Raw genomic sequence first — 25,673 nt, 5'->3', positions numbered from 1 at the left:
GATTATGTTTTTGGGGAAAACTTGTTTTAATAACCAATTTACAGTGTATCCCCTTCATATGAAGTCTTCTTGGTTCACAGAGTAATGCACACCTATTTATCATATTTCAGAATTTTCCTACTTCTCAGTTTCTATGATAAATGGATTGAGAAATGTGACAGAGGGTGATGAAATTTGCTTATGAAAGGTTGAGGAATGACGGCGTGTCACTACAGGGAAGAAATACTTACCTTTATCCTAGTACTCCTCCAAGGGAATCATTGTTCTAGTCATAAGTATTGAATTTGAATTATACTGTACACATGTGCAATCCCAGAGTACTTTCTACAAAAGAGGCTACAATATATTTTTCTTCTTGTAAAGCCACATTTTTAATAAAGCAATTTTGACATCCTTTAACATCTTATTCTACAAGTTTTTATCTATTTTCATTGGAAAAAAAATCAATTGTAAAAGGCAGAAATAAAATGACAATTTTCACATTGGTGGCATGAAAACGCCTTCACAAACTTTATTTTTTTTTAAGGAACAGTGCAAGTAAATAGGGATAATAAAGCCTAACAGGCTGCTGCTTTAAAGGCTGTGAAATTGACAATGTTGACCATGCTGCTTTGAGTCCACCACCAGTACTCCATCAGGCCCTGTCAGTGAGTCAGTTAATTTTTTTCTGGCTCCTGATGACCGGATCCTAGAATGTTAAGCTCAGCCTGCTTAGACTTTTTTTACCTTTTGGAAACCTTCTAAAACAACTTTAAAGTCTGTATTTGGTTTTTTTAAATCTCCCATTGTCCAGACACCTTTCAGTGCTGTCCTTCAGGACATTCAAGGACAGGGAGAATAAAAAAATTCCCAACTATCATACCAAAGTTTCAATTCTATTAAGGACACTGAGGCGAGGATTAAGCTGTTCTTTCTTCACTTTTATTATTACAGCAGCCTCATTATAATACACGAATAGGCAAACTACATTTCCCCAGAACCACAGGTAGAGGAAAGACCATCGAGTCTATACAGTCAGTAGGCAGCATTCCCTTTTCTCCTTGCTTGAAGATACTCCTGCCTTTTCTTTCTTCCTGCGACCAAAGCTGACCATTCTGACCTTTATTCTTGTTTAGAAGAGCCTGCCCCTACAGGAAACAGATGTACAATTACTATCTAGGCGTCCAGTCCTTAGTACAGCAGTAAAGAGTTGAACATCATATACAGAGACAGTAACACTAGCATTAGGGTATCAGTTACACAGTGGCGCATATAACTAGCATAATCTCGGTCTATCTGGGTGGGAGATATGGCCATAGTGCATGGGGTGGTCTAATTCTTGCCTCCATGTCCTTAATACAATGAACCTTTTCCTGTTACTGTACCAAGGACAATTATCATTCTAGGTCCTGACCGGAGGCGAGGTTTACGCTAGTTCAAAGCTTATCCACCACCAGGGCTACACTGCTAGGGACCGGTTTAAAGTAAGGTCGTTTGAACGTAGAATCTAATGACTAGTCTGACACATTTAGGATATCCTCCAGGTGTACTTCCAAAGTAAACGCCATGGATGCCATTGTGCCTCTAACAGAGTTCACCCCAGTCACCTTTGTGTCAATGCCAGCTTCCTGCATAGCCCATCTGGCAATAGTTGAGGAGGAAACTGCCCTGTGTGGCTTCCTAAGGGCGATGAGCATTTGTCGTTTCCCAGGGTGATGAACGAACTCCGTCAACGCATCATTTGCCTTAATGCTGCAAACCACAAAAAGCTTGGGTGTATGTGGCAAAACAGGGTCTGACGCAATACGGGAATTACATTTTGTTCTACTGGAGACATATACAGGAACTCCTAGTGGGGTAAATACTCTACCTGTTACATCCAGAGCTCTGACATTTTCTCACAAGACTCCAGGCACAGCGATGTAGCCAGTTTCGCTGACCTTTCCTGACTAAAATTGAGGGTGCCGCAGGGATCGGCCCTGAGCCCGCTACTTTTTAATATTTACCTGACTCCACTGGCTGAGCTCATTGCCAAAATGGGGATCAAGGTGACATCCTACATGGATGATTCTCAACTGCGGGTCCCCCTTCAGCGGGGTGTCCACATTCACCTTTGACCCATTAAAGAGTGCCTTAAAGCATCTCTGCCTGGATGAGCTGAAACTTCTTAAAGCTTAATGCCGACAAGATGGAGGTCCTGTTTTAACCAAGCTGTACTGCCCCCGATGAACTTATGGTAGCCAGCTGAACTGGATTCTGCCACCCCACCTAAGGACTCAGTGAAGAACTTAGAAGTCAGGTGGGACAAAGACCTGTCTCTCACTACCCAAGATCAACAAGTATCTATGGCATGCTTTGGCAAAATGGTAACCATAAGAAAATGTATTAACTTCTGGCCAGAGTCAGCTCGCAAAACCGTGGTCCATGCATTGGTTCTCTCTCACCTTGATTACATGGGTCTACTGGCCTGCTTGATCCGTAGACTTCAGATAATTCAAAGTGCGGCAGCTAGACTGGTCTGCAAGGTCCCGCTCCGCCAACGCATCGCCCCTCATCTCTGACAACTTCATTGGCTCCTGGTAGCCAAACATATTAAATTTAAAGCCCTTACGTTTGCCTTCCGCGCGAATCTAGTGAAAGTACCCAACTACCTGAGGAAGAGACTTTGTCATACCAGCGGGACAGATCCCTAAGGTCCAACCACAAATGTTTCCTCACTACCCCCCCATTTTGGGAAAGATAGAATGGGGGGGGGGGGGGGGGTGGGGTAGGTCATTCGAAGTGGGTACCGCCAAGTCCTGAAACAATCTACCTGCTCATCTACGCATGATGCACTCTGGTCAAGATTTCAGAAAGGCCATGAAGACCTGGCTCTTTAGTCGTAATGACTAGATATGTGGGGAAACACCCGTTACAACGCGACTATTACAACGCACTACCATTACAACGCACTACCATTACATCGCATGCCTTTACAACGCATGACATTACATAGCAGATGCTATTACAACGCATGGCATTACAACGTAAGTATAGGTAAGTATTTAATTTTATTTTACATTATTTATTTAATTTAATTAATATTAAAAAAATAAATATATTTATGTATTTTAATATAATTAATTAAATATATTAATTTAAGTAATTTTTAAAAATAAGTAGGAGTATAGGAGTATATGTTTTGGGGTATTGAGGTATATGTTTTGGGGTGTTTGGGTATTTTTAGGGTTCAGGGCTAGGTTTGGGTTATGGGGTACAGGGGTATTTTTAGGTTTCAGGGTTGGGTTTGAGTTATGAGGTACAGGGGTATTTTTAGGTTTCAGGGTTGGGTTTTGGGGTACAGGGGTATTTTTAGGTTTCAGGGCTGGGTTTGGTTTTTGGGGTATTTTTAGGTTTCAGGGTTGGGTTTGGGTTTTGGGGTACAGGGGTATTTTTAGGGTTCAGGACTGGGTTTGGGTTTTGGGGTACAAGGGTATTTTTAGGTTTCAGGGCTGGGTTTGGGTTTTGGGGTACAGGGGTATTTTTAGGGTTTAGTTTTAAAATAAATCTTAATTTAATTTTAAAAATTAATTTTAATAATGTTATTTATTAATAATAGTTCTTTATTAATAATAGTTATTTTTAAAATAAACTTAAAGTAATATATGTACAAAATAATTATTTAAAAATAATTAAATTTATTAAATTAATTAAATTTAAATTAATTACATTTTTTTAAAAAATAATATACTTACCTATACTTACGTTGTAATGGCATGCGTTGTAATAGCATCTGCTATGTAATGTCATGCGTTGTAAAGCCATGCGATGTAATGGATTCTGTGTTGTAAAAAATGCGTTGTAACGGTGTGCGTTGTAAAAATACGCGTTGTAACGTCATACATCCGATATGTGCACTCCTTTACATGTGTTGCTGTCTGTGTAAGTGCCAGGACACCCCATTCGGGGTATCTGCGTGCTTTATACATGTCTTTATTATTATTATGTCCTTACTGGAGAGATATTTATTGGATGGCCAGGAAAGGAAAACATTGAGAACCCTATTTACACCCCAAAGAGTGAAATAACTTGGTTCTGGGGGAAGCGATAAACCTATACCCGAGGAGTTTGCGGACCAGTGAATGTTCACCCATTGGCTGATTCCCAATATGAGAATGTCCTGCCGAAAAGGCAGACCAAACAGTGTTGATGGACATATTTGCCATCCTGTCTGAAGCAAGGGAGCCCAGGAAATTCAAGATATGGATAACGTCTACCCCATGGGATCCAGAAGTCTCTGGTGGCACCAACCCAACCATCTAGACCAGGCTGATCTATAACGCTTGATGATTAAAGCCCATGCTTTAGAATGGAGTGACGCAGCATGTTGCAGAAGGCCTGGGACTTTCCAGCATTCCCAGTAATCCTTCACGTCTTGAGATGTAGTGTGCCATCTAGAACCAGACTGTGAATATTCCCCGCGGGATGCCGGAGGAGAGTTGGAAACTGGGGTAGAGTGATTGGAGAATCCCAGGAAAGTTCTATCCGAACTGTATACCTCACTTGTGTTGCATGGATAATCTCATTATCATTGCGTACGGGGAAAAGGCACACCCCATGTTCCCGTTGCCAGTCCTGTAGGAAGGCATCGGTCGCTGTTGTATTTGGGTTGGGCCTCCAGCTGAAGTACCGGTCCAGTTGGTGGTCCAGACGAGTCTCAAAGAGGTCTACTGTGAACAGACCTCACTTGGCCCTGAGTTTCAGGATCACTAGAAGGTCTAGCTTCCATAGGCTCACGACCTGCCAGTGTCAGGATTGTTAATCTGCTATGTGGTTGTCTCTGCCTGGAAGGAGTTCTACCATCACCGAGATGTGATTCTCGAGGAAGTAGTCCCAGAAATTGGGATCCAAGTTCGAGAGCGCTCCGGATCTCGTGCCTCTCCCTTTTTGTTGATATATCAGACCGCTACCAAGCTGTCAATTTTTAGGAGCACGCAGCATTGAATCATGTCATCCAGCACTTCACCATAAATAAGCCTTCCATCAGTACAAGGCAATTGTTGTATAAGGATTTTTCAACGGAGGACCATTTTCCTCAGGTGGAGAATTCCCCCACATCGTGCGCCCCAACCTGTGTCGCTGAGATCCGGTTGGGTCCCGAAGGTGTGGGCAATCCACAATCTCATTCATCTCTCTGGTTTCATGTGATATGGGCACCGACTCAGAATAGTTGAGTCCCTGCTGAGGGTGAAAGATCTTCAGGTATTGTAGGGCTCAATAATGTAGGGGTCCCGGAAAGATGGCCTGTATGGTGGATAATAGGAACCTCACTATTCACGCAATGTTCCTGAGAGATGTGGACAGTTTGTCCTCCATTCGGCGAAGTTCGTGTTTGATTCTGGACAGTTTTCGAGAGGGGTGACTCAATGTGGCATTGACAGTCAACCACAACCCTAGGAAGACGATGGATTGAGTCTGCAACAGAATGGATTTGCTACTGTTGATATTGAAGCCCAGGGACTCCAAGAGGTCGACAGTTATCTGCAGCCATTCCGAGAGCTTTTAAGGGCATTGGTCCGTGAGGAGGATGTTGTCCAGGTAAACTATGGGACAACCCGAATGAGAGAGTTGTGAACTTAAATGTTGGGCTACTAAAATTGCAGAAAGCGACTATGTGGAGGGTAGACCAGTACCCATCCTTTAGGTCCAGGTGAGCCATCCAGTCCCCGTGTCTCTGAGGGTCTAGCAGGAGGTGAATACCCTCAATTTTCAAGTGGCAGAAGACCAAGCACTCCTCAAACTCCTTGAGGTTGATGACTGGATGTTGGCCCCCATCCCTCTTCTCCACAAGGAAGAGATTGCCAAAGAATCCAGTTAGGTGAGGGAAAGAACAGGCTATTGCCCCTTTCGAAGGAAGATCCTTAACTTCGCATCCACTAGGTTGGGCTCTGATTTGGAGAATTTAAGGGGGGGCGGTGTTTGGTAGGTGAACCAAAGTATTCTATCTATAAACCCTGGATCATTTGAAGGACCAAGGAATCTTATGAAATTGCCCCCCTCCCCCCAGTTGTGAGTGAAAGCCTCCAGTCTGCCCCCCAGTCACACCTACAAGAAGGGATGTGCACTCACCTTGAGAGGGGTTGTGGCCATCAACAACCCTAGCAATCCCTCTGGATCCTTATTGGTGGGGATATCACTGGTGGGGTAGAAGTTCCTGAACTCAGCAGGGTCCACCCATTGCCCTCACACTGCACAGTAACTTCTGGAGGGGGCTTGATACTGGGATCGGCTGGCTGAGCGCCAGCCCTGGTTAAAACCCGGCATGGGAAAATGCGTTTGAGCCTTATCCAGAGAACTGAATGTAACCACAGATATTCTAAGCTCCCTTATGAATAGTCCCCCCTGAGTAATGGTACCCGCCTCCAAGGTCACCAGCTGTCCCAGTTTAGGGTCTATCTTAATTAGCAGGTACCTGCACCTTTCTGTGGAGATGGCACAGTTGACGTTCCCCAGGAAAATGATGGCCTGCTAGGCCCAACCTGACAGAACTTCTGGGAAGATGAGGGAATCAGAAGACTTTGTGTCTTCGGCCATATCTAAGATCTTGGAAAGGCGGCCCAGAGAGGTCGAGGAGCTTATCCTGACAGGGCCGCCAGGATTGGTCGATCCCTTTCTTCATGTCTCTTATGCACATGGTACAGAAGGTGGCCATCCGGGCATCAATCTCCGGAATTAGTGCCACTTTGCCAGCCAGGGACAGACAGTGGCACTCTGCCCTGAGGCGCTTGCATATTTCTTTATCTAGGGGCTTCCTGAGTCACTCTGCCACGTAGGCAGCCACTTTCTCTCCCGGCGCCTATTCCGCATAGCTGGGGTGCATTAATTCTACTGGGTCTGGCATGCCTGACCCTGTGGCAGTGGTACCCTTTCCTTGGGTGTGATCGCCGTTGGCTGTATTCGTGAGGGTGGAGGGTTGCCAGGACCAGTCAGACTAGGTATCTACAGCAGAGGCCATGGAGGAATTGTCCCCATCTATTGGGTGAGGGGCAGGGTGGGGGAATAGGCTGTTGCCCTTCTGAGGTCCCTTGTTCAGGATGAGCATGGGTTCAACCCTAAGGAGTGAGCAGATTTAAAGGTTCTCTTGAGCCTTTCAAAAGCATCTAGGTCGACCCCAGGGTCGTGCACATGCTTTTGCTTGCTCTCTGTGAGAATCTCTGGCAGCCCTAGATGTATAGAGACAAAGATACCAGAAAGGTCTTCCCTCGTGCGGAGGGGTTTAAAGTATTTTTCTGCCATCTGCAGAAGCTTCTGCTCCAAGGGTGCCACCGTATAGATACAGCCCTGTGGATGGATGTGTTCATCTCCTGGTAAAAGTTGTAATCAATGAGGAGGTAAGTAATGCGCTCCTCTCTATATATGCCTCTGTAGAGTTCTGCATTATGAGGGGTCAGAGTTAAGCTGGAGTGGCCCAGGAACGTATTCTCTGGCAGTTTGCAATGCCAATGGAGTAACTGTATCATGGGGGACACCCAAACACCTACTGGTTTTGGGGCAGTAACTCACTGTAATCAACAGCCTGAGTCGGTGTCCCTGTCCGCGTATGCAGCGTGGGCTTGTTGTGCAAGCCGTAAGTACGGACCCTTGCAGGAGAGTTATGATTGCAGGAGGTGGGCTCTTTATTCTTTCGTTAATTGCACTCCCGGGGGTCGAAGCACTGCCGGATGTACTGCTCGTAATGGTCTGAAACCAATCTAGCACCCCGGCCCTGGGAGGCAAGTATACGTGCTGAGCGGTTTCAATTTCAAGGGTTGTGGTGCCCTCTAGTGGCAGGTGGACCGCTGCGCACCCCAGAATCTTCGCGTCATAGCGCACCAAATTGACACTGAATTGGGCGGAAAGGAGCAACAAAGTGCTCCCGCAACCATGCTACCAGCAGGGCTTTAAGTGGGCCGGGTCTGAGCACCAGCAGTTTTTTTAAGGGGGCCTCGAAACTGATCTCTATTTGGCTCTGTTTTGTGCCCTGGAACAGACGGTCCGTTTTTTCCCCAGACTGCAGTGACCGCAGTCTGCTGTCCAAGCAGTCCGGAAAAACATGCCAGGGAACAAAACAGAGCCCAATGGAGACCCGTTTTGAGACAGCAGGCACATCGACGTACCCTGCTCACAAGTGGAGAATTTACAGCATGACGTCATGCCAGGTAAGCGTTGTAGGGGAAAGGGAATCCTTTAAAGAGTAATTTTCTTTCTGGATTTCCCTTCTCTTTTTGAAACTCAGGAGCAGCAACATTGTTGTGGTGTCACCAGGGTTGTAAGTGTAAGCTTTTTCAATCCATACTAATATAATAAAGAGAGAGCCCAAACCTTTGAGGCGGGTAATCTCAGGAACCACAGCACCAATCACCACACCCAATACAGCGTTGGAAAGGGCAGTTGCAGCAGAAGGACATAGGCTATGCATACATTTAAAAGGTTAAAGAACCGTGCCAGCAAAGTAGTCCCTTTGGGCGTGTCTGCGTTGTGCTGTTGGCGTGTGCTGGGGGTGTGACAAACGATGGGGGTGTGTGGTACGTTCCGCCCTTCATGCCATGTCTCATATCGTGTGCTAATCCCACCCTGCTCCCTTTAAATACCCCTGCACCCCATAATCATAACCCACCCGTACTCCTTAAAATACCCCAACACCCTTAAACACTAACCCATCTTAACCCTATAAATATACCCTGTACCCCTAAACCCTAAAAATACCCCTGTACCCCAAAACCCTAATCTAGCCCTGAACCCTATAAATAACCCTGTACCTCAAAACCCAAACCTACCCCTGAACCCTAAAAATACCCATGTACCTTAAAACCCAAACCTAGCCCTGAACCCTGAAATTACCACTGTACCCCAAAACCCAAACCTACCCCTGAACCCCAAAACCCAAACCTACCCCTGAACCCTAAAAATACCCCTGTACCCCCAAACCCTAAAAATAACCCTGTACCCCAAAACCCAGATCTACGCCTGAACCCTAAAATACCTCTGTACCCCACAACCCAAACTTAGCCCTGAACCCTAAAAATATCCCTGTACCCCAAAACCCAAACCTAGCCCTGGACCCTTAAAATACCCCTGTACCCCAAACCTACCCCTGAACCCTAAAAATAACCTTATACCTCAAAACCCTAACCTAGCCCTGAACCCTAAAAATACCCCTGTTCCCCATAACTATATCTGAACCCTTAAAATACCCAAACACCCCAAAACATATACCCCGGTACCCCAAAACATATACCCCTATACCCATACTTACCTTATCCAAACATTAAACAATAAACATGTTTTTACCATTCATGCATTTACATCGAATTTCGTTGTAAATGCATGTGTGGTAAAAGCATTTAAAATGTAATGCCTTACGTTATAATGGCATTGTGGAGTCATGGTACTTTCGTAATGAAAGTATGCAGAGTGTTGGTATGCCGAAAGAAAGTTGCGTAATAATGGGTGTTTACCCTCCCCCGGTAAGTACATTGGTGGCACGGCGGCCCACATCTCCAGCAACATACACATATTTTTTCACCACCCATTTGAAAAATGCACAGGTCTCTCTCATTGATGGCCAGCACCGACATACACTTTTAGACACACCTCCCGCCACAAGTTCTAGAATTGCGAACTTTAGAGCTGGGGAGCTACATTCGAATCTCAGCATTAGCTCAACATCCTGTGATTCCAGGCAAATCGCTTTGTCTCCCCGTGCCTACCACAAATGAATGTGTTCTTCTGTAATGTAAATTGTGCTCATGCCATGTTCTCGCTATATAATAATGCAAGGAAAAAGAAAGTAGGGAAACTCGAGTTCACACACTATTGAAAGCACACTCTTAAGTGTATCAGCAGTGCACTGTGAATCGGAGCGTTTCACAGGCCTGTCACAGATAAGCAATGCTATCAAAATCCTACAAAACAATATACTACTGGCCGGCAGCAATTCATACCCGGACAATGTCGGGACGGACTGCTAATATTCTATACAAGTCAAAATTGCTGCTTATTTATCTTATGCAACTAACAACCATTGACAAAACCAATAGTCCTGACCTGTAGGTATGATGTTACTTGTTGTATCATATTTGGACGCAATGACAGGAACAGCAAAATACAAGTCAGGCGGCACACTATGCTAAGTGCAGATTTTAACGCCCCCTTGAGAGACCAGACCCCCAATTTTTTCATCCGACTTAAATCCCTGGCTACCAGTATTAAGGCATTAGCAAGTCAACAAGCACAATACAGGCAAACAAAGTGTAGGGGTCGCGAGGCCCATTCTACATACATTAAATCAGCTAAACTAATAAAACAAAAGGCACCAAGGCCATTCCACTTATCTGAAGGATGCTGGAGCAGCGAAGAAACAGGAGGCAGGAGTGTCTTCAAGCAAGGATAAAGGGGAATGCTGCTTGCTGATTGGATGGACTCTGTGTTCTTTTCTTTCCCAATAGTTCATGGGAAATGTAATTTGGTTATTTTGTCATAAATAGGCTGCTGTAATAATAAAAGTGAAGAAAGAACAGCTTAATCCTCTCCTCTGGTCCTGACCTAGAATTAAGGCAAGGAGCACCAAGATTTGTCAAATCTATATCCTTGCTCATCGCCACGTTTGAGATCATCACACCCTCGCTGAGGATCTCCTGTCAATTCTGTTTTCTTTGTTTGAGTAGGAATTCGACTAATTATTGTACAGTGTCGAACGGGGATAGATTATATCTACTTAGCAATGTGGCAGCACCAGCTGATTTCATGAAGATTGCCAAGTCTTGCTTCCTCTCAAACCCAGCATCTTGCTCCCACCCCACTACCAGTGGGAGAGTCTAAACAGAAGTTGTCTGAAGTTACGACTTGGCAGAGGAGACAATTATTACATGTGGTTGCAAATAGAATCAGGCAGCCTATATTTACTTCTGTAGAGAAGTGAAAGCTACTTTCAGTGTAGCAGCCTTATTAAAATGTTCCATGTTAGTGCTGAGAGGGCTGAAGCTAATCGCAATACAGGTGTGGATCATTTCCTCTACAAAAGAGATTTTTTGAAGGTAGTGCATCAGTCAACGTAGGAAATTAGGGGCTAGCACTTAGGAAGATGTGGTTGTCCAAGGGGTATGGCCCTCTGAGTATGTGACCTATGAGGTGATGCCTTGAGTGACCTCAAATGGATACCTTGCCATTCCGTAGGTAGAGTTTTGTGTTTGGGTTACCCTCTAAGAGAGTCCTCATTAGACACTTGTGATTCCGGAGGTTGAATCTGTCCCATCTCTAGGCTCACCAGACCTCTTCGAAACCTATTGAAAGCACCATCTGTCCTCTAACCGTCCATTTGAGAGGGGTTTCTCCATGTCCTTCAATCTCCTGTGAGAAAGCTACAGACAGCAAGGACGCTTGTCTGGACAATGTGTGTCTGGCAGGCAGATAGTGCTTTTGCAGATCTTTTTCAGCTTTTTTCCTGCCAAAGGCACTCGAAAGCATTCTGATAAAATACAAAAATACCATTGAGAAGATGCCAATACTATCATATTGTACAGATGTCAAGAAAAAGATTATTTTCAAAGTCTGTAATGGTTTTTCTCTTAAAAGGTGAGTTCAGTGCTTCAAGATTCTGTTAACAAGAGCTGGAAAAACATAACTGGAGCAACTGCTACAGGAGCAGCATCAGTTTCCCAGCTTCTAAAAGCTACAGCCTATGTTTTCTTTTGTTCTGGTAGGTTTGTGAAATGTTTTTTTTGGACACTTTCATTCATTTAGTGTCTTTAAAATTACAAAAAAAATTAATTGATTGATTTCAGCCAATATAGATTTTAGATTGGCTTAGAATGATCAATAGAGAGATCCCAAGAAGTCCTAAATGCTAGGTGATATTGGCTGCGTCGTAGTATATATATTTTTTTATAAATATTTTGTTTTTTGGGGCGTGGGGGGCTAGCTCACAAATGCCTGTGAGAGTTTCCCCCTTAGCTGCACAAACAGCTACTACAGTCAAAGGCAAATTTCGGGCCTCTGCCATATCTATAACCCCCCCATCACCGATCATCAAAAAGGTAAGCTAGTTAAGCTGCCTCCCTGGTATAAACCCTTTTTGATCTAGGTGTATGACTCCCTTGATGACCTGTGCTACTCTTGAATCTACTACTACTGAAAAGATCTTATAATATGTGTTCAAAAGCGATATTGGTCTATACAAGTCCATGTTCAATGGATCTTCATCCGGGTTAAATGTTAGAGTTACCAAAGTCTCAGACCAAGAACTGGGAGTAGTTTCCCAGTCTATATATTGCATTAAATAGATATTTCAGGACTGGAGTCACCATATCTATGATTTGGGTATAGCCGTCAACTGAGAGGCCCTCTGGCCCAGCTGCCTGCACTGCACCCTGATCTCCTCTGTAATCTCACCCTCCAGAATCCACTTTTGCTCATTTGTTACTTGTGGAAGCTCTGTCCTCTTTAACCAAACATCTATACATTTCTTCCTGGGTTGTATATCTGCTCTATAAAGGCAGCTCATATACAGCCGGGCTTCTCCACTTATATCTACATTGGAATTCAGCATTCCCCCTGACTCAGTTTATTAGATTTCGAATTGTATTTCTAGCCCTATCAGTTTTAGCCTTTCAAGTTAACAGTGAGCTGCACCTTTCACCATATGAAAAGTAATGGAGCTTACTCACTTTCCATTTATCCTGTATCCTTTGATCCAATTGTGCTTGAAATTGTGCTTGCAACCCCTCCATATCTCTTCTGAATGCAGGGACTCTACCGGATCCCTCCATCGAAGCCTTCTGACGATCACGTTCTCTAACCTTGATCTCTGTGATTCGCTTCTCATGTTCTTGCTTCACGACCCGTTTCTTATCAACCATTGTGGAGCTTAATATTGCCCTTAAATATGCTTTAAAAGCATCCCAGACTATTTGCCCTTTTGCTTAGCCCCTATTAGACAGAAAAAAACAGCAGTCATTTCCGCTAGGTTAAGTACTACCTTCTCATCCAATAGGATAGTCCTATCCACCTTCTCTGTCCCATTTTTTTTTTTTAATGGAATCCTAGGGACAGGGCCACAGAGGAATGGTCATACAAGACTGCAGGAACATGTACTACTGCCTCCAGCTCCTGATCTACCAGAAAATAGTCTATATGAGAGTCATGCCCATATTGTTTGCTATAAAAAGTAAAATCCCTGGCTTTCCCCATCCTGTGCGCCAAATATCAGTCAAGTAAATTCAGCCATCATACTTTTCATTCTAGTAGATATTTTAAAATAGATAGATTAAAATCCCCTCTGAGAATAATCGGGGCAGAGGGCTCCAACAAGCAAGACTCTAGCTTCATTAAAGCTTCAGGATTATCATTGTTAGGACCGTAATACGTTGCACAGGATACTGGCCTGTCTTGAATCATTAAATTAGCCACTAACCATCTACCAGACAAATCAGATCAATTCCTATTAATTAAAGCCACTCATCTGGTGCAACCTCTCTGGTCTGAGCACACTACCTCCAGGACCCAACGTAACTTACTAAAACATTACCCACAACTGTTCCTTTCCAAAAGGGTCCCTTGAAGTAGTATCATTTGCGCCTCACAGTTCCTGAGGTATTCCGTCACCCAGGCCAGCTTCTTCCTTAATCTCAAGCCATTGAGATTCCAGGATAAAAATTTGACTAAGTTCATACTTAAAGCCCCAAGCTCTACCTCCATTCAGCTCCTTCAGCATAAACCCTTGATTAGACTTTCCAACCTGATAAGAGCCAATTTGACGTATAGCAAAAAGGACCAATTTTTTCTTTTTCTCCCCATGCTCCCCACACCCAGTGCCCCCTCGCAGTTCTTACTAATGGCTTAGGTAGAAGCTTGAGAATAACATGCAATAAAAAGAGAGATCAAAAGACCATATGCAAGCAAAGGGAGCCATGTAGCTATTAAAATGGGACTCGGAGAAGAGCCGGGACTCCATTAAAGAGGCCTAGAAGGGGGACTGAAATGATGTGAAGATTACAGCCCGGGAGTGATAGTATTACATTGATGAAAGCATGGCACTGGAAAAGTGTTTCCTTTTTCATATTGAGCACAAGGTTGTTCTAGCTGTTTACATACTGACCTTGAGAACATGACCTTCTTGATCAATTCTCTGCTGAGATCTCCGAGGCAGGCCTGGTTCCTTACACCTTCTTTCCTAAATTCCTGATTGCAGCATTAGAGATTAAACAATAACAATTGTGTCATAGTCTTAATCAGTAAAGAAAACTGTTGCCTTAAATACTAAAAGTGATTGCCACTTGATTAGAATAGAAATGCAAACTTTGCTACGGATTTCGAAACCTGCAGAGACCTTTAGAGGACACGATATGTATTGCAGAGTTCTTGAAGACAGATTTATTATTTTACACAGGTTGTGTACATCGTTATACCGTAATTGTTTTACACAAGGCACATGTGTGACAGGATGGAAAGATACATTTATGGCAACCGTGGAATAATTATATATATATATATATATATATATATATATATATATATATTAAAAAAACTGAATATTTTATTAAAATTACTAGAGATTTATGTGAAAAAGTGATTTTTTTTTTGTATAAACAACTTTTTTGTTTTGCCACGTAATTCAACCCCTGCGGTATATCTAATTGTTCGCATAAGAACTCTGCAGGAATTAGGAAACAAATCAATGGGAACTGCCCATTGTCTCTTCAGACTGTGACCCTGCACGTCAGACAACGCAACTGCTATGGAATATATATATATATATATATATATATATATATATATATATATATATATATATATATATATATATATATATATATATATATATATATATATATTTATTTCACAGAGATCAGTTTCTCGTTTGCAAGCACTGTTGCAATATACTAATTGAACATTCGGCCAGATCAGGCAAAGGGCCTCCTGGATGTAGTACGCCAGTGTAATTGCCTTACAAGGATTTGATCAAGATTGTTTTTACAACACACCTCATTGCCTGAAGATGCACTATTAATAGTAGAAGAATCATTATTCATCTTCCCCCTCTGGAGTGTGAGATTTGAGATGTGTGCAAGAATGCTTATATTTGTAAAATACCAAAACTTGTATTCTATGTTTAATAATTTAATGAAATGTGTGGCAGTTAAATAAGGACAGTATTCTTATGGAATTACTTGAGACTGCATTATTAGGTGGCTTACGGCGCCACTAGCATTAGGCATCAAGGGACTGAAACCCTCTAAATGTGTTACAGGTGTATGTTGCATAATGTCACTTTGCAAAGGATGTAAAATTCCCTGCACCTGCTGCGTTAGGTGGGGTTGATGAACTAACCCATAACTGTACATTGAGGTTGTATAAACACTTATTTTGTACACCCCAGTTAAAACAACTAAAACATGTTTTACTACACACTTAAATCTCAGTGTTCTGTGAAAAAAGGGGTTGGTAGTGGTCATTATTGATCCCAGAGTACCCCCGCTTCGCCTTCTACACCTTCGGTGTGTACATATAACTAAAGTATGAATGGAAAAGTAGTTTACACAAAAGCAACATACACGTCTGCACAAATAACTACCACATTGAGAACATTAACATCACTATGTGTTGAAGTTTTAGAGGCACAATACCAACTGGGAATCAGGACTGCATACTATTGTACATTTTGATGAAGCATGTTCTTAACTGGCAGTAATAATCACTGTGCCCTCCTACCCAGTTGTGCTGCTTATACCAGATGGCGACGACAAAAAAAGACTATGGCTAGATTCTTGAAACTGAAATGTTACTTCATGGTTTGCCTGCAATATCTTGTGGCCACACATGATACGTTATTAGTGTGATGATATTGGCATCTTGAGTGTTTCTTTAAAAGCTGCAAAGGATGGAGGTCTGATATGGCAGTAGTTAAGTGCTGATCCTATATTCCTTTCATCCCCATCTGAAGAGAGGAAAGACTTCCCATTCCACCCAAAATAGGAACTCTTAGCAAGATGATCCAGTCACTTTATCAATGATTATACTCCAGTTGGCATGTGTACCACCTTCATTCAGTTGTGCTGCTTGGAGGTAGGGAATTCCATATGGTAGAGGTGTTGCTCCACAGAGTCATGCTTATCTGTTCTTGCTTGACTGTGAGCCACAAAACAGACGAATTGCTTTCCTGCATATGAGGGAAAACCAGTAGATTTGTGGAGCCAACATGGAGGCATTGGCAACATTGCAGTGCAGCGGAATGTTGAATGGAACTTTATAGACCGGAATCCCATACTGTTTCCCATAGGCATAGTACATAAATGGGAAAAGGAGAATTCGGCACAAGAAAAATGTCAAAAGAACAACAACTCCGTTAACCTTGTAGAGAAGTGTGTCCTGCTTCTTCACCTGTAGAAAACAAAAAAAGACTGGTAATGCACAAGTAATACCTAAGAGGAGTGTCCAAACAGATGGATTTGTATGCAAACCATAAAGATTTAAAAGCACAGAAACAGAATTTGAGGGGAGATAATGAGAATAATGCTCAATAATAATGGGTATTTCTTGACTGCACAGCACTCACAGCTCTTACAAGATAATTCAATACTACTGTTCCCAGCTGTCCGTCCTGGGCCTTTAAAGTACTTATTAATTGTGTCTCTATTTCTTCTGTTTGAAAGCATTGCAGACACTTTCTAATGTGTCTCTAGACCCCCTATCGAAGACGTTACTTCTCTTTGGTAACTGCCTTCCTGGTGGATACTTTTTTTAACTACACATTCCTCAACTTGTCAGTACCATTAGATGCCTGCCTGGATCTGGAGATTTGTGTCAGCATGGTTCCTGTGCACCGTCAGATGGTGATCTGAGCTCCACAACAGTTTCATTGTGCCCCAAAGGGGCACGGAGCCCCATTTAAGCACTACCCCTGCACACTGATGTCAGTTTTTTCTTGACTGGCTGCGTCATCGAACACCAAGCCCAGTAGGAGAATAGAGGTGACAGTGTGCAGAAGTCTAAATTAAGACCATTTTACATATAGAAAATTAAACCATTTCACAGAATGGGCCAGTGGGGGAGGGCAGCGAGGACTCTAATTGGAAAAGAGTATTCACCAGAAAGGGTGTTAGCAAAAGTAACCTGTTTTTCTGGTATATATATATATACATTTATAGCTGCAAATTCCTCACCTTTTTGCCATGTAATCTCCATGCATGGAAATGTAGATTGAACAAGCCCGGGAGCTAACACCTGCCCTACTGCTGCAACAGAAGTTCCTCCCAATATACCAGCCAGCCTGTAAATGTGTCTCCTGCAGCAATGCCACCTGTATCTGCTGCCTATCCAGATAAGCATGGACCTGCCTGCACTTCCTTGCATCATTCAGCCCTCTGATATTCCAGGATATCACCCTCAGGTCCACGTCATCCCCTTCTCAGTCATACTGTTCAATGCTATCACTCTGGCCGCCCAGCAACATGAAGTGATACAACGCGCCTCTTGAGTATATGTCACTTGTCATAACTGCAAAACACATTTTACTGTCATCGATGCTGTAAACTTCCCGTCCCCAACCACCCCCCTCCCACTGAAACATCCCAATTATGCCAGTATCCATCGATCCCGCCTCCCTCCCCCCCCAACAGCCATGAAAAACAATACAACAGGGGTACTCCCATTGGGGGAATCTAACCAGGTAGCTCACGAGTACCTCACACCAGTATGGGAGACCTACAACAAGCAGTCCGTCCCCCTTTAGGCAGCAAAGGCTGTGTATATCGTCCGTGTTCCGCCCTCCTGCGCTGTCCCCATGCAGGGACTCTTGCCGCTGGATACATCCAAAGCAGATGTCAGGCAGCACAATGCTCTCCATGGGAGCCACCTGTGTGCAGAGTAGAAACACCATCTGTCTGGAAGAAGATCATTCCACATCTGAGAGGTGCGCCTCTGATGTGTCACCCTGTTCAAGAGTCACAGCCTTTCTCCGCTTTATTTTCTTGAGGAACTCCTCCACCTGCTGTGGTTTCATATAGATCGTCTGAGTGCCCTGATATGTTACTCTAAGACGCGCCGGGTACAACAAGGCATAGTCCACCAGCGCTGTCGCAGTTTCTGCTTCACAACATTAAACTTGCACCTCTCCTCCTGTACATGTGCTGTAAAATCTGGAAATATAGTGAAGGAGACATAGTCATAGTCCAGCTGTTTCTTTTCCCTGGCAATCTGTAGTACAGTGTCCCTATCCCTGTAATTGGTGAGGCGCGCTCTTCTCGTGTTTGTGCTCTCTGGCACACCTAAAATTCGAATGTTATTACGCCTGTTCCGGGCTTCAATGTCCCCGTTTTTAGCGTTTATAATTTTCATCAGTTTGTCCATCTGGGCCACCACAGTTTGCAGTTGTGCCATGACATCATCTGTGTCTGATATTCTGTGCTCCGCTTCTTTGAGGCGTGCATCATGCCCGGCTAATTTGTGGGCAATGGCATCCTCACGTGTGGTGAGGGTATCCATTTTGTCTGCTACCTTCGCGACCCACTGAAGCACCTCCGACAATATCGCGTGCATGTCATTGCTTGTTCCAGCACTCTGCTCAGGGGGCGTCTCCATTGTCCCACTCTCCGCCTCCTTAGCCTGTTGACGCACGTTCATTTTAGTTTCAACGGTGAGGCACGGTTGGCGCACATCCGTTCTCCCTATCAATCAGTGCCCACGCTAACCAGAGCGCTGTCCAGAATCACTAAGTAGGCAGTGTCACGTCAAGCTGCCCTCACGCCCATCATCACTTCAATAAAGCTGGTCTGCTCCGGCGTCTCTCTGCACATCTGTGTACTGCCTCACAGTACCAGAACCAGATCAAAGTCCGTTCACCACTCCAGGGGCACACATGAACAGTCTGGCCCCCGTGGATTTCACGCATCCAACCCACATGGCACTGCTCTCCTGAGCCGAGTCGCGACACACTCCGGCAGCGCAGGGATAAAAGCACCCCTCTTCGGTGCACGATGGTCACTCACCAGTAGCGCTTCACGCATCTCCCGTAGGCCGCACAGCGAGGTCGGTCAATCCGCGAACCCCATCGGTGACAGCCGGCGAGGTATCCCGGTATCAGGCAGCGCAAGGGAGCCATTAGATCGCCACAAATCAAATGGCACCCCAGAAGGCGCAGTATTCAAGATCTCCTCGCTTCTGGCCCACGGTGTTGTCCCACGTTATTATTATTATTATTATTTATTTTTATAGAGCGCGATAGTCACCCGGGGGTATCCCAGCGCTAAAGAAACCCTAAATTAGCCAGATCTGAGGAGCAGAAACAGGAGAGACTAAAGGAGAGGAGATCAGAGAAAAAAATAATGTTTATGGGAAGAGGTGTGTTTTTAGCCGCTTTCTGAAGCGCAGGTATTGTGGCTCAAGTCGCAGGTCATGAGGGAGAGAATTCCAGAGACGAGCGGCTTGTACCGAAAACCGTCTTCCTCCTGATCGGGTTTTCCTAAATCTGGGGGTATTGACCAGATTTTCCGCGTTGGACCGAAGGGATCTAGAGGATATGTAGGGGGTAATGAGTTTGCTGAGGACTGGGGGGCCTTGGTTGTGCAGTGTTTTGTGAACAAGACACAAGGCCTTAAATTTGACTCTCTCTCTAATGGGGAGCCAATGAAGGAGTTTGAGGGCTGGTTTAGCAGACGATCTTGCCGGGGTGTTTGTGATGATCCGGGCGGCGGTGTTCTGGATTCTCTGCAGTGTAGTAAGAGTCGACTCGGGAGCACCCAGATACATCACATTACTATAATCCAGTCTCGATATTATGAGACCTTGAATTAATAGTTTCTGGGATTTGGGGGGAACAAGGGGCAGGACTTTCCTCAGAGATTTTAAGAGACCAAAGCAGGTCCCTGCCACCTTTTTTGCCTGCGAAGCGAAGGTAAGATCAGAGTCAATCCAGACACCCAGACTTTTCACTTCTGGTTTAGGGTCAGGGGGAGAACCCAGACAGTTTGGCCAGCTGTCCATGGGGAGTGAGGTTCCTTTTGGGCCAAGTATAAGGACCTCGGTTTTTGTCCCATTAAGTTTTAGGGCAGATCTATTCATCCAACCATGGACCTGCGTAAGGCAGTTGAAGAGATCGGCTTTCTGTTGCTTAGGGTGGGACAAGGATACCACTAACTGGGTGTCGTCAGCATAGCTGACGACGCTCACTCCGAATGGGATGATGACCTCCTCCAATGTGGACATGTAGATATTAAATAATGTAGGGCTCAAAGAGGAGCCCTGAGGCACGCCACATTGGAGGGGTATTTCGGAGGAGCGAGCGTTCTTCTCCCAGATCTGGTAGGACCGTTGGGCCAAGAAGGATGAAAGCCATGATAAGGCTGTACCTTCCACTCCAACTCTAGCCAGTCTGTCGATAAGGAGTTGGTGGTCTACGGTGTCGAACGCCGCACTAAGGTCGAGGAGGATCACAGCCACTGATCCTCCCCCATCCAATAGTGCTCTGGCATCCTCGACCGCAGCCAGGAGGGCGATGTCCGTGCCCTGTCCTGGTCGGAAGCCCGTCTGGGAACTTTTTAATTTGTCGTTGGCCTCTAGAAACTGTGAAAGTTTCCTATTGACTAACTTTTCTGCGATTTTACTAACTCCTGGGAGTAATGAGATGGGCCTATAGTTTGCTAAGTTCTCAGGATCGAGCGCCGGTTTCTTCAGAAGGGCTTTTACCACCGCCTTCTTCCAGCTCGTGGGGACAATTCCCTGTTGCAGTGAGGTGTTAATCAGCTGGGTGAGGGGGGGAGTGATGGTTGGGGCTACCTCCTTGAGGATCCGCAGAGGAGCAGGGTCCCTAGGGGAGCCGCTCTTTATAGAGTTAAACGTGTTTCTCACCTCGTCTATCGTAACCTGGCCCCAAGTGGACAGATAGGTGGAAGGGTGTGGGCGATCGATTTCTTCCTCCGGGCTAGAGGGGGGAATTGACTCCATGATTACTTGAATTTTGTCATGGAAGAAATTGGCCAGTTGTTGGCACTTCTCCTGGTCCAGTTTCGGATCAGAAGAAGATCCTAGTCCTTGTTCTGGGGGTTTTGAGAGCTCTTTGAGGATGGAATATGCTTCCTTACTGGAGCCTCCCGCCTTTTCTATTCTCTCCTGAAAGAACAAGCTTTTGGTTTTAACAATGGCGGCTTTGTAGGTCAGAAGAGAAATAGAGTAGATGTTTTTTTTGGTATCTGTTTTGTCACGTCTCCAGGAGCGTTCGGTTTTTTTACACTCTTGGCGCAGAGCTTTGAGTTCTGGGGTGTACCATCCCGCCGGGGGTATTCTTTTGGTTTGTTTGAAGGTGGTAATTTTTGGGATCATCGTGTCAAGGGATGAGGTAATCCAATCGTTGAATTGTTTATCAGCTGTATTGGAGTCAGAGGAGAGCTCAGGGATGGAATCTGCAAGAGAGGCAGCCCATTTCTCAGGAGATAGTTTGCGCCATTGTCGGTCGGTGATCTGGGTTTTGGGAATTGAGTACGTGGGTAGAGGGATTTCCCAGGAGAAAGGGACCAAAAAGTGATCCGTCCATGGAAGGGTCACGGGTAGGTTAGTTGTTACTGTTGTTATATCGGTAAGGATAGGGTCCAGAAGGTGGCCCTTGGCATGGGTAGGCTCATTGTTCACTAAATGAATCTTTAAAGAGTTTAGATCACGTTTAATGTCTGAGGCTGCTCGGTCCATAGCGTCCAAGAAGTGGACGTTGAGGTCACCTAATATGAGAACGTTAAGCTCTCAGGCCCTCCGGCAGCCCACACTCCCGCTGTGTCTACCTCTACGCAGCCCTTCACTGACTGCCGCCATGTTGACATGTAGAGGACACCGTGGTAGGCGACATTCACCTGTTCTACCACTCTTGTGGTGTAGTGGCTTACAGAAGGATTCCGCTGCAGGGACACGGTCTCGGCAGCATACAGGCGTCCCAATATGCCTACTGTTAACAAGGGTACTCGCCGTCAGGGCATAGATGCCTTGGAAGCCGTCTGGCCCACTTGGCACGTGCCCGCCGTGGCTCTCGCGTAGCTCTGCACTCCCAGGCACAGCTCCGATCCTCTCCAGGGGGCCACACCGCTCGGCAATGCTTACCAGACGACAAGCGCTCGCTGTGCGTCCGCGGGCGATAGAAGGATCACCGCTTGCACCACCAGTGACAGTCGCCTCTGCTATGCGTTGTCAAATCGTTCAGCTCAATCAGGAACACAGGAGAATTGCAGGATTAGTGACCGGCCTGTGGGAGCCTCACGAAATCACAGCCATTCCGCTTGTGCGTCACCTAGCGCCCCCCCACTCAGGGTGGAATGTTCTCTGAATGAGAGCCTTCTTCACAACTCCTACAATCAAAGGTGTTGACATTGCACTTTCTCTGTGGTCGCAATGCGATTGAGCTAGGGTTCTTCCCATTGCTGGGAAATGGCCTGCGCCACCTCTGTGTGTAGGTGTTAAGAGTCGGCAACTAAGTTGGTCAACCCTGTCGTTTAAAGATCTCACAAAGTGGCTCACGACCAGGGAAATGCCCAGACAGCTTAGCCAGGTCCAGAAGCGCAGCACTTCCTGGCACAGGGCACAGGACCCACCCTGCCATGTTTGTTGCAGTACCAGACAGCAGTGGTGTTGTTCGTGAGAACTTGAACCAGCCTTCCTTTGATATTCATCTGGAAGGCCTTCTGCACCATAATGACTCACAACTCCAAAAGACTGATTTGGAGGCAGGTTTTCATCAGAGACCAGAGTCCTCTGATCACAACCCCTCCCAGGTTGTCTCTCCAACCCAGCAGCACCACTACCATCACCCCTCCCCTCCCCAGCTCTGGGTGGCATAGGGAGACAGGTCTGCCAAAAGTCCAATGGCTGTCAAGTAGCCACCACTGCAGTTCGTTTGCAGGCTTATTTGAATACTGGATGGAACAAACCATCTTCCCCAGGTGCTGAGCCCACTGAGACTTTCAATCCCACGTGTGCCATCTGGCGTAGTTCATGAGCAGGCTGAAGAAGGCCAAGAAGCCTCACAGACACTTTTACTGAGATCCAGGACAGAAGCCGAAACATCAGGATCATTAAACCAGAGGGAAGGTTCGAACCTCCCAATGAATAGGAGACTCTGCAAAGGAGTCGGGTGCGATTTCAGAACATTGATCGAGAACCCTAAAGATGTTAAAAGGTCTGCCATTGTCTGGAGATGGTTTACGACTGGCTTTAGTAACCAGCCTTCATGAGCAAGTCATCGAGGTAGCACAAGGCTGGTATACCCACCCCCTGAAGATGTGCTGCAACCACTGCCATCTATTTTGTGAACACCCAAGGGGCACTGTTGAGACAAAAGGGTAGCTCTTGGCCCAGCTTGAATAGCAGCAAATGCCTATGGGACTGCAGGATGAGGATATGAAAATCTGTGTCCTGCAGGTCCAGCGCTACCATCTAGACTTGTGGGTCCAGGGCAGTTGAACCTGGGCCAATATAAACATTTTGAATTTGTCATTTTTCAGAAAGAAATTAAGGGGGTGAAGATTTAAAATAGGATGAAGACCTCTGTCCTTTTTTAGCATCAGGAAGTAGCAGGAATAACATCCAGTCATTATTTTTGGGGCCAGCAGCTTCTCTTTTGCTCCTTTGCCAAAGAGCCCGTACTTCCTGCCACAGACTTGACAAATGGTCTTCCGAAGGCTGCTTAAATGTGGATGGGACTGACAGGAATGGCGGAGCATATCCTTGTTAAAAGATTTAAAGTAACCATTTGTCAGACTTGATGCTCTGCCACCTCAAAGGTAATAGCTTTATCGGAACTCCTACAGGGTGCAATGTGCCATTGACGGCAAATTAAAGTGGCTTGGCAGCTTAAGCAGGTGGGTGAGGCACTGGGTAGTACACCAACACTGCTGGACTGGGTGTTTTCTACATCCTCGAACCCGGCCTCAAAAGCACTGGGGGTCTGTTGCTGTGATGGAGGGCCTTAATGCTGTCTTTGCACTGAACCCCTTCCGAAGCCTCCACAGGGTTGAAGTTGTTAGGGATACTGTTGTAAGGGTGCTGAGAGGCATAGGGAGTGCACTGTGGCTCGGCTTTGTTTGAAGCACTCCAGTGCCAAATCTGCCTTATCTCCAAAGAGATGGGTGCCATCAAATGGCATATCCATTAGCAACACTTGAAAGTCACCCACGAAAACCATGGATCTCATCCACAGGTGGTGCTGAAGAACAGGTTACTTACCCTTGGTAACACTTGTATCGTAGAGACTTCAACTAGCTACAGATACCTCATCTTAGAATATTCCCAAAGTGTCAGACTGGATACAGAAATGTTTGAGCAGTCACCTTGTACACGGGTAGGTTGGCGTCGTTCGGCTCTAAGTGGCATTGCCCATGCTGGAATTGATGTGTGTGGTGCCTTTATAGGTGCCACTCCAGCATGCTGACATAATTTCATGACTGTTTCTCCGTACCAGAGCACAGAGCTAAACTGAGGTGAAATGACCAGTGTGCCAAGGTGAGGTGTTGAAGAATCTCTGATGTCAAGATATATAGTTTGCAGAACGGGGAGGGAGGGTTAGTAAGGAATCTGAAGCTCAATAGTCTACGCAAGACTTGTGTGTCTAGACAGTAGTGATTGGCAGATGTGCAGTAATACCTGCATTGCTGCCTGACAGATATCCAGAACTGGAACACCTCAGGCGAACGCTGTGGCCGCAGCCTTCACTCTGGTGGAATAAGCTCTCAAGCCCTCAAGGGGTTGTTTCTTGGCAATTGCATAGCAGATTTTTTAACAAAACATCTGGAGATGGTTCTCTTTTTCACTACGTTTCCTTTCTTCACTCCCAGAAAACCCACAAACAGTTGATAGTCAACGTGGAAGTCTTTATCAATGAACAGCATTCTTTTTGGGGCCAGACGCTGGAGTCTCACTACTTCTTTGATAGGATGAGGTGGTGCATATAAAGTAGGCAGTGTGAGGCTCTGCCTGATGTGCAAGGGTGTAACAACCTTCAGTAAGGAGACATAGTTCCTAGGAACCAACTTACCTGGGAAAAAGGTTGTGCATGGGGAGGGTAAACCACAAGCATCTGTGATTCTCTTAACCCTCCTCGCAGGACAACTGTTTTTATGCTAAACAGTCAGAGGGCAGTTATGTAAGGGCGTAAAAGGCGACATATGGGGAAAGTGAGCGCTATATATATATCCAGGCATGTGCCCTAAACTTTTCCGGAAACGAGTCACAACAGATGAATCAAATAGGGAGGGTTGATCCGGCACCACCAGGAAGGCTAAAATGGCAGAGAGATATCCTTTAACCACATGGATGCTGCACATATTCCTCTGCTGGGACTCAATGTAAAAGGGTGTGGTCATGACGAGCTCCGTTCGTCATGAGCACAGCTCTACCGTACCTCATGACGAGCTGAGCTCGTCATGAGCATCAAAGGGGTGAACTGTGCCCAAAGTAAGGACTTGCTGGGCAAGGGATAAAACCAACAAAAGGACAAGAAACCAGGTGGCTCACACAGCATCAGCCGATTTGGCAGCACACAACGCCACAAATATGTCCCATCAGCAGACATAAAGTGTTTTTGTGAAAGGATGCCTGGCTGCCAGAATGACATCACATAATTCGGGGGAAAGATCAAATACCCTCAATAGTCACTGCACAATCTCCACGCTTGTAGATGGAGAGTGTGCAGGTTCGGATAAGGGACC

General features: G+C 45.4%; 1 protein-coding gene and 1 long non-coding RNA gene across 2 annotated transcripts in view; both read right to left on the bottom strand.

Annotated features, from left to right (window-relative positions):
• Positions 1-346: 346 nt before the first annotated feature.
• Positions 347-14,752, bottom strand: LOC147730234 (uncharacterized). The gene is made up of 2 exons (XR_015308366.1): positions 14,093-14,752; positions 347-1,127 (listed from the first exon to the last, which is right to left on the bottom strand). It is a non-coding gene; the product is annotated as an uncharacterized LOC147730234 (long non-coding RNA).
• A 381-nt stretch (positions 14,753-15,133) lies between these two features.
• The window catches only part of TLCD3A (TLC domain containing 3A), a 266,585-nt gene continuing 256,045 nt past the window's right edge, over positions 15,134-25,673 (bottom strand). Inside the window, exon 5 of the mRNA XM_086954995.1 lies at positions 15,134-16,374. Coding sequence (XP_086811121.1) covers positions 16,105-16,374 — 270 coding nt within the window. The 3' untranslated portion in view covers positions 15,134-16,104. The remainder of the gene's footprint in view (positions 16,375-25,673) is intronic.

The sequence above is a fragment of the Lissotriton vulgaris genome, chromosome 2_1 (assembly GCF_964263255.1).
Source record: "Lissotriton vulgaris chromosome 2_1, aLisVul1.2, whole genome shotgun sequence".
NCBI lineage: Eukaryota > Metazoa > Chordata > Amphibia > Caudata > Salamandridae > Lissotriton > Lissotriton vulgaris.
Note: the sequence above shows the minus strand (reverse complement) of the source record. Positions and strands in the feature narration are given on the sequence as shown.